The 9,265-nt window shown below is 43.6% G+C and overlaps 1 protein-coding gene across 1 annotated transcript; it reads right to left on the bottom strand.

The window, feature by feature from the left end:
* Positions 1–4,698: 4,698 nt before the first annotated feature.
* Positions 4,699–5,256, bottom strand: LOC138352130 (uncharacterized). Its single transcript, XM_069304390.1, has one exon. It carries the CDS (start codon positions 5,254–5,256, stop codon positions 4,699–4,701), a length of 558 nt encoding a protein of 185 aa, XP_069160491.1.
* Positions 5,257–9,265: the final 4,009 nt, after the last annotated feature.

Genomic DNA, 9,265 nt, shown 5'->3' with positions numbered 1-9,265 from the left:
AGAGGGGAGGGGGGTAATGGAGGAGAGGACACGGCGACGGGGGAGATGGTGGGGACGAGGGGCTGGGGGAATGGAGAATAATGGGGAGGACAAGGGAGGGAAGAATGGTAAGGAGGATCTGGGGACGGTGGATGGGAGATAAGATATTGGAGAGAACAAGGGAACGGTGTAGTGGGGAGGCCGAGGGGACGGTGGAGTTGAGGAGAAAAAGGGGAATGATGGGGACGACTGGGTGACAGGGGAAGGCTGCTTTGGCTCAGCAATGCACATGTGTTGCGGAGCCACAGTCACGCGTGGCCGGGTTCAGCTAGTCTATATAAATAAAAGTTAGTATGTTTTGGAAGCAGTCTTTCTTGTAAACACATGTTTTTGAATATGACCGAAAAAGTAAGATTAATTAATAATTCTAACCCGAATTTTTATTAAATATTAATAATTCATCACCCGAAAGATTAAAAACTCATCACCCGAATGATGAAGAAAAACATAAGAAATATTGAGAAAATTCGGGTTAGAATTATTAATCCAACTTTTTCGGTCATATTCAACAACATAAATAAAAATGTAAATGTTCGTTTGTTTAAAATGGCTAATCTCAGAAAGTTCTTCACCGATTACTTTGAAATGTTCTCACAACTTTCCATTCGCATTTGAGTGTTTGTTTTATACAGATGTTACGTTTGTAACAGGTAAAAACATGTATTTAAAAAAAAACTGTTTTCATGTGAGGGAATTCTCTGAAACCTCTTTACCAATTGCTTTGAAAATTTGACACAACGTTGCATTCGAATACTTGCGTGTTTTTATATACCTACTATATACATACCTCACCTGTGACAGATAAAAAAAAAAAAAATTGTGGAAAAACAGCACCATCGGTTGCATGTAAAAGCAACACATGCTATACTAAATATGTTACAATTCCATTTCATTGTTTCCGATTGCATTGATAAATTGAATTTTCATAGATTTCGATTTATTTTTATTTAATTATTTAATTATTTTGTGTGGCATTGTGTTGGAATTGAGCTGTCGTTTACTATACCATTCACTTCGTGGGTATAGTTTATTTTGTTTATTTTTTCAATTTTTTTATTTCGTTTTTATAACTGTTCTCATTTTTATAACTGTTCTCAGCGATGGGAACATCAGATCATTTGATGTTCCCATTTTTCTGATGGGATCATCAGATCATTTAGGAACGCATTGGACAAGGGAGTAGGAAATAGTGGAGAGGACAAGGGGATGGGAGTTGGCAATGGTGGGGAGGACGAGGGAACGGGGGAGGGGGTAATGGTGGGGAGGACTGATATCAACACGAGCGTGGCAGATTTTGAAAGATAATTTGAAAACGTGCACATGCAATCAACTCCAGGTTCAGATTCATGGAATTCAATATTTATATAGAAATACAAGGTACCAGTAGCACAGGCACTCAGTATAGTGTGGAGGAAGAGCTTGGACCCGGGAGAGATGCCAGATGCGCTTAAAGCAGCAGACATAGCCCTTCTAACCCAAGGGAGGGAGCAAAGCATTGGCTAAGAATTATAGACCAGTTGCACTAAAGTCCCACATAATAAAAGTATTTGAGAGTGATCAGGAGTCAGGTCACCAGTTTCATGAAGACCAATGACTTTTACAACCCAGGCCAACATGGATTTCGAGCGGAAAAATCGTGCCTCTCACAGCTATTTGACCACTACAACAAAGTCACTGAGGCATTAGAAGAACAGAATGCAGATGTGGTATAGACGGACTTAGCAAAGGCATTCGGTAAATGTGACCATGGAGTGATAGCACACAAAATGAGCTCAATGGGAATAACCGGTAAAGTAGGACACTGGATACTCAATTTTCTGTCGAACAGAACACAAGGCGTAACAGTCAACCGTATAAAATAGTCCAAGCGCAGTTAAAAGCTTTGTACCTCAGGGTACAGTCCTTGCACCACTGCTTTTCTTTATTCTCATATCAGATATAGTCGAAAATATAAGTCACAGCTTCGAAGCATCCTTTGCAGATGACACAAAAATCAGTATGTAATTTACCTCGGCTGAAGACATTGAAAAACTTCAAGCAGATACTAAGAAAGTTTTCGACTGGGCAACGGAAAATAACATGTTTAACAGTGATAATTTCTAGGTACTCAGGTACGGTAAAAATGAGGACCTTAAACATAATACAGGGTACAAAACACAATCAAATGTGCCCATTGTAGGAAAGCAGTATGTAAAGGATTTGGGAATAATGATGTCTGACGACCTAACGTTTAGGGAGCACAACCAAGCAAACATTGCGTCAGCCAGAAATTTGTTTAGGGTGGATTACGAGAATTTTAAAATCCAGGGATTCCATCACAATGGTTGTACTATACAAATCACTTGTACTGTTCCTTCTTGAGTTCTGCTTAGTACTCACTTCCCCCTTCAGAGCAGGAAAGATAGCTGAAATAGAGGGAATTTAGAGAATATATACGGCCTACATAGATGCAATTAAATACCTAAATTATTGGGATCGTCCCAAAGCTCTCCAAATGTACTCACTAGAAAGAAGACGGGAGAGATATCAAATAATTTACACGTGTAAGATACTGGAGGGCCAGGTCCCAAATCTACTCGGTAAAATAAAAATATACTGGAGTGAACGATATGGAAGAAAATGCAGAATAGAACCAGTGACGAGCAGGAGTGTCGTAGGCACAATCAGGGACCACTGTATAAACATCAGAGTCCACGTTTGTTCAACATCCTCCCAGCGATTATAAGAAATATTGCTGGAACAACCGTGGACATCTTCAAGAGAAAACTAGATCATTTTCTCCAAGGAGTGCTGGACCAACCGGGCTGTGGTGGATATGTGGGCCTGCGGGCTGCTCCAAGCAATAGCCTGGTGGACCAAGTTCTCAGAAGTCAAGCCTAGCCTCGGGCCAGGATTGGGAGTAGAAGACCTTCCAAAACACCATCAAGCAGGACTAGGGGACGGGAGTAGGGGATGGTGGGTAGGACGAGGGGGCAGGTAGAGGGTAATGGTAGGGAGGAGATGATGATGGGGGAGTGGGGGATGGTGGGGACTAGGTGACGGGGAAGAGGAGAATGGTGGGGAGGACAAGGCGACATGGAAGTGGGGGATGATGGGGAGGACAAGGGGATGGGGGAAGGGGAAAGGGTGGAGGGAACGAGGGGACGAGGGAGTGGGAGAACGAGGGGATAGGGGAGGGGGGAATGGTGGGGAGGACGAGGGGATGGGGGAGGGGGAAATGGTGTGGAGGACATGGAGAGGACAGGGAAAGGTTGCTGTGGCTCAGCAACACGCATGCATTGTTGAATCACGTCAACACATGGCCGGGTACAGCTAGTTAAAAATATAATTTAAAATGGAGTGAAACTGACAGCCCCAGACCAAAGATTTAATTCATTATTTACTACAAAACAAAAACGACTGTTGATTTAATACTTAAGAGCAGTCCCGGTAAGCAATATAACCCTCTCCCAAAAGCAAACGTGGTATACCAATTTACATGGCCCAGTAAAGGATGCCATAATCGATATTTTTATATTGGTATGACCACCACAAAGCTTTCGAGAAGACTGTCCTGCCATCTACAAGCTAGTGCTCTTAGAAACCCTACGCAAAGTGTACACATCACTCACTAGGAATATGATAGTAGCAAATACAACAATGCTGGCATCCTACACTGACTAGAGATAACTGCAAATACTGGAAGCTATACTCATAGAAGACAAAAAATCCTCCCAAAATATACAGAGTAGCGACTTCGATACCTTTCCTACGCTCAGACCCAGACCTCGCCAAGCGGCACCGGATAACGACATCTCCACCGAGTTCTCCCTGCCCACCGCCTTACCCATGTTTGAGTGCCATCCATCCCCATTATTCCCTTGTTTATTTCCCCTTCCACACGATGCTTTGAACCTCCTCAGAAGGTATGTAGTATTGGCAAGGCCTACATATGTGCCCTACCTTACCTTACTCCCACTGCTTATATGTAGCCTTCCAGTCACTGCTTCTGATAACAATATGTGGCCTTCCAGTTGCCGCTTCTGATGACAATATGTGGCCTTCCAGTCACTGCCGCTGGTGACAATATGTGGCCTTCCAGTCACTGCCGCTGGTGACAATATGTGGCCTTCCAGTCACTGCCGCTGGTGACAATATGTGGCCTTCCAGTCACTGCCGCTGGTGACAATATGTGGCCTTCCAGTCACTGCCGCTGGTGACAATATGTGGCCTTCCAGTCACTGCCGCTGGTGACAATATCTGGCCTTCCAGTCACTGCCGCTGGTGACAATAGCTGACCTTCCAGTCACTGCCGCTGGTGACAATATGTGGCCTTCCAGTCACTGCCACTGGTGACAATATGTGGCCTTCCAGTCACTGCCGCTGGTGACAATATGTGGCCTTCCAGTCACTGCCGCTGGTGACAATATGTGGCCTTCCAGTCACTGCCGCTGGTGACAATATGTGGCCTTCCAGTCACTGCTGCTGATGACAATAGCTGACCTTCCAGTCACTTCAGGTAAAGACAACAGCTGACCTTCCAGTCCTCACTGACGACAAAGAAAATCTCTCTTGCTGGAACATCTGAGAGACTTAATTCTTCTCTCAACAAAAACTCAAACTTTCCAGGCATAATGAACACTGGGATTAAAAGAGAGGCGCGCGCCCGGAGTCCTGGAATCATTCCTGGAGCGCTGGAATGATGGGGAAAGCCTCTGGGCTCTGTTGGTTCAGTCGTTTCATCTCTTGGATTGTGTTTGCTTCTCCAGAGCGGAAAGTTGGCGAGTGTGGGTGGGTCTGAGAGGGTGGGCGGGTCTGGAGGGTGGGCGGGTCTGAGTGGGTGGTGGTGTCTGGGAGGATGGGCGGGTCTGAGAGGGTGGGCGGGTCTGGAGGGTGGGCGGGTCTGAGTGGGTGGTGGTGTCTGGGAGGATGGGCGGGTCTGAGAGGGTGGGCGGGTCTGGAGGGTGGGCGGGTCTGAGTGGGTGGTGATGTCTGGGAGGATGGGTGGGTCTGAGAGGGTGGGCGGGTCTGGAGGGTGGGCGGGTCTGAGTGGGTGGTGGTATCTGGGAGGATGGGCGGGTCTGAGAGGGTGGGCGGGTCTGGCAGAATGGGTGGGTCTTTTTGAGAGGGGGTGGGTGTCTCGTCAGGGGGTAGGCCGGTTCTGGAAGAGTGGGCGGATCTGGGTGGGTGCGCGGAACTTTCTGGGGTTGTGGACGGATCTGAGAGGGTGGGCCGCATGCGGGTGTGAGGTAATGGGTGGGTGCGCGGGTGTGGGAGGATGGGGTGTGGAACATAGTGTGGGTGTGGGTGGATGTAAGGCTCTGTCCTGTGACCTCTGTTATTCATAATATATATATATATATATATATATATATATATATATATATATATATATATATATATATATATATATATATATATATATATATATATATATATACATATATATATATAAATATATATATATATATATATATGACTGAGATTCAGGTTTGATCAACATAATTTACAAATTTGCCAATGATACGAAAATGGGGAGGGGAAATAAACAGAGAAGAAGACTGTCACTTCAAGACAATCTTAAGAGGGTTTTTAAATGGTCAAAGGATTGGCATATGCAGTTTAATGCTGACAAATGTAAAATTGTTAAGCTAGGTAATTATATAGTTACAAGATACGAGCTAGATGGTGTTAAGATGATCAAGTCGGATTGCGAAAGGGATCTGGGAGTTATGATTATTAAGAATTTATAACCATAAAATCAATATATAAATGTTCGAAATAAGGCAAATAGGACACTGAGATTTATTTCTCATAGCTTTAGTAATAAAATACCTGGTGTTTTTCTTCAGCAGTCATGCGCAGACAGTCACAGTGAGAGGGTGTGTTATCTGGAGCTCCGATTGTGCTAACATAGTAATAATGGAAAGGTGTAGTGATGGAACTGATGGATCTATGTGGAGCTCTGAGGATAGTTAGATTCGCTGCGGGAGGAGCTAAGGCAGAAGAAACAACATGTCTACTCTCAAGAGGAAGCAAAGGAGGAGAGCAACATTAGGAAGTCTTCGTCCTGGAATGTCGCAAAGGACAGGGAACTTAGGAAGACTCTTACAAGGCCGCCTACAGCTGGTCTTAAGACATCTAACTCATTCCCCGTGCTAGAAGAAGAGTGATGTAAGGACACTGCAGTTCACCCGAAGGACAAGGCAACGAACGGAGCGCTGGTAAAGGAAGTAGCTAAACGAATTTTGGTTGTTGGCGATTCCCAGGTGAGGTTTGTGGATAGACCTTTTTGTGCCAGAGACAGCAGGAACAGGTTAAAAGTCTACAATCCCAGAGCAGGAATAGATTATAGCGTTGGCAACATGAATGATATTATGGCTGGAAATGGGAACAAACCCTTTATTTGTATCAGTGTAGGTGGAAATAGTGTAGGACGAGTTAGGAGTGATGATAAACCTCCACGGATTCAGAGGTTTAAGACAACCATAGAATTAGTTAGGAACAAGGGAGATCCCGATCACATGTGACAATCTTCCAAGAAAGGGAGTTGGATATGAATGGTTGTCGATGGTACTTGGTGTCAAACGACACGAAGATAAATGCCGACAAGATAAATATATTGCAAATCAAATGCAATATCATTCATTGATAACTGGGAACACTTCTATGGAAGGAATGACATGTATCCTCGGGACGGGGTACATTTATCTAGAGCTGGGGTTGTTGCTGTTGCCAACTCGTTGGAACCTGTGGTTGGAGGGATTTGTTTGGGTTTAAACTGTTAGTAGATAGTGGTGTGGGAATGAATATGGGAAATGGGCAAGAAAAGTTGGTGGGGGGGGGGGAATTGCTAAAAGGAAGAGGGAGGGAGGACCTCAAAATAGCAATACACTTAAGGAATATTACACGAACAGTAGGAGTCTAAGAAACAAAATAAACGTTTTAAATGCTTTTATCTACACAAAAACAATAGATATTATTGCACTTAACTACTTAAAAACAGAGGACTATTTATCTCTTTTAAAAACAGTGAACTATTTCTCTCTCTTAAAAACAGAGAACTATTAGTTGAATGTCAAATAAACAGATTTAAACTATTTCATACATATATTAGATGAGGGGGAGTAGCCATATATGTTAGGAAAAATTTAAAATGTTGTCTCAAAGAGGGAATCAAAACTGAGCCACACACACACAGAAACAATAGTTAGAATTAAACGAAAAAGCTAAAAAAATTATAATAGTAGTTATATACAGGCCACCAAACTTAGACAGAATAGCAGCAAAGCATCTATGCGATGAAATATCTAGAGCATCTAAGTCAAACAGAATTTGTGCAATGAGTGACTTTTATTTTAGTGGAATAAATTGGCTTAACGTAACGAATCAGGATAACGAATCAGAAGATTGTCTAGAATGAATACAGGATTGCTTCCTTGAGGAACACATTAAGGAACCAACGCCAAAAAATTATATTTTGTACATGGTATTAACTAACATGGAGACACAAATTAATGGCATCGAAATAGGGAGTGAGAAAGGTAACAGTGGTCACAAGGAAATCAGATTTAGCATAAAATGTAATAGATTTGAAGGAGGAAATTCTGTTAAAGTGCCAGATTTCTGAAAAGCTGAGTTTAATGGTCTAAGAATGATTTTGGGTGAAATAGATTGAAAAGCCCTGAAGATGGGGGGTGGGTTGGTCTTGGAGCGAGACATGAACCTAGCGATGGGTGATGTAAAAGGGATTTCGATGTGAATTCAAAATATAACTTATTTTAAAATATTCTAAGCAAAGCATTGGAACGCAGTATAATGGGGTAGCCAGTTTAGAACAAGAATTTGCCCAACTGATTACAAATGTTAAAAAAGAGATAAGGAGTGCAAAAAGAAACTAGGAAGTTTGTATAGCAGGGCAAGAATAGATGGATCGTAAACAAAATAAGTTATATCGAACAAAGATTAGGGAAAGGATAGGTCCGTTAAAAACTGAGACAGGTCAGATAACTGATAATCATGAAGGGATGAGTAGTGTTTTAAGTAAATATTATATCTCTGTATTTACTAAAGTGGAACTTAACATTATGACATCAGCCAAACAAGTCTGTGGGGGGGGGGGGGAAGAAGACAGGTTGACTAGTCTCACAGTTACCAGGGAGGATGTTATTAAACAGATAGTGAAACTCAAGCCAAACAAATCCTCAAGGCCAGACGAAGTGTTTGCCAGGGTTCTTAAGGAATGCAAAAAAAAGTTTAATGAGCCATAGTCTACCAGATTTAATAAATCATTAGAGTGAGGCAGAGTGCCAGAGTCGTAGAAGGTTGCTAATGTGATACCAATTTTCAAAAAAGGAGATAGATCACTTGCGTCAAACTATTGGCCAATTAGCTTAACTTCTATTGTGGGAAAGTTGCTTGAGTCGATAATTGCAAATACCATTCTTCATCTTGAAATGCTGCTGTCTTTGCCAATTGTGCCAGACATCTTTTCCTCGTGTTTCATTTTTCTCCCCCTCTTCTCCTTTCAAATTGTCATTTCCCGCCGACCTTTTACCTGTTTTGATCATTCTTTCGGCCTTCTTTTATTTTGGCAATAAATATTTTGTTGTGTGTCCTGCCTCTAATTGTGGCTCCGTGGTGGGTGTGGGGACACATTCGTGAATGAAAGTCTTTCCTTGTTTGTATATCGATTAATGATCCTATTATACCTTCTCGGGCTCGTGGGGTGGGCGACCAAGCCCCCAAGTCGGCTTGTGTTGGAAGACCAGACTCTGTAGCCCCAGATGCATTGGGCCCCGACCTTGCTCCTCCTATGACCCTCCTGACTTCTCCCCTCGGCTCCCCTCCCTCCTCTGTGGTTGGGTCGAGCCCCAAGCCCCCAGTGCTGACCACCTTGTCCCCTGACACGGCTCAGTCTCTAGTTGTGACTACTGCGCCTTTTAACCCCTCTCTCTGGGGGTTCTCAACGCCGTCCTCGCCACGGCCGCACTCGCTCGATTCCTTCCCGTACTGATGCGTATTAAGCCTTGTTTGGTCCCGCTTCGTGGGCCAAATAATTTGATCTCCTCCCTCTTGATTCTACGCCTCCTGACGATTTCTTCCTCCATAAGCACCTTGTTGATTCAGTAGATGCCTCTGTTACTTTCAACCCCACCCGTCTCGGTACACGTGTCGTTGCTGCTCCTTCTCAGGATGCAGCCTCCCACTTGGCCGCCTTATCCTGCCTTCACGAGATCCCTGTTCG

The sequence above is a fragment of the Procambarus clarkii genome, chromosome 52, assembly GCF_040958095.1.
Source record: "Procambarus clarkii isolate CNS0578487 chromosome 52, FALCON_Pclarkii_2.0, whole genome shotgun sequence".
Taxonomy (NCBI): domain Eukaryota; kingdom Metazoa; phylum Arthropoda; class Malacostraca; order Decapoda; family Cambaridae; genus Procambarus; species Procambarus clarkii.
This window is presented reverse-complemented; position numbering and strand designations above follow the sequence as displayed.

What these genes read in the sequence shown, in the direction of transcription:
- LOC138352130 (XM_069304390.1), bottom strand. Translation starts at nt 5,256, where the DNA reads ATGCGGCCCACCCTCTCAGATCCGTCCACAACCCCAGAAAGTTCCGCG.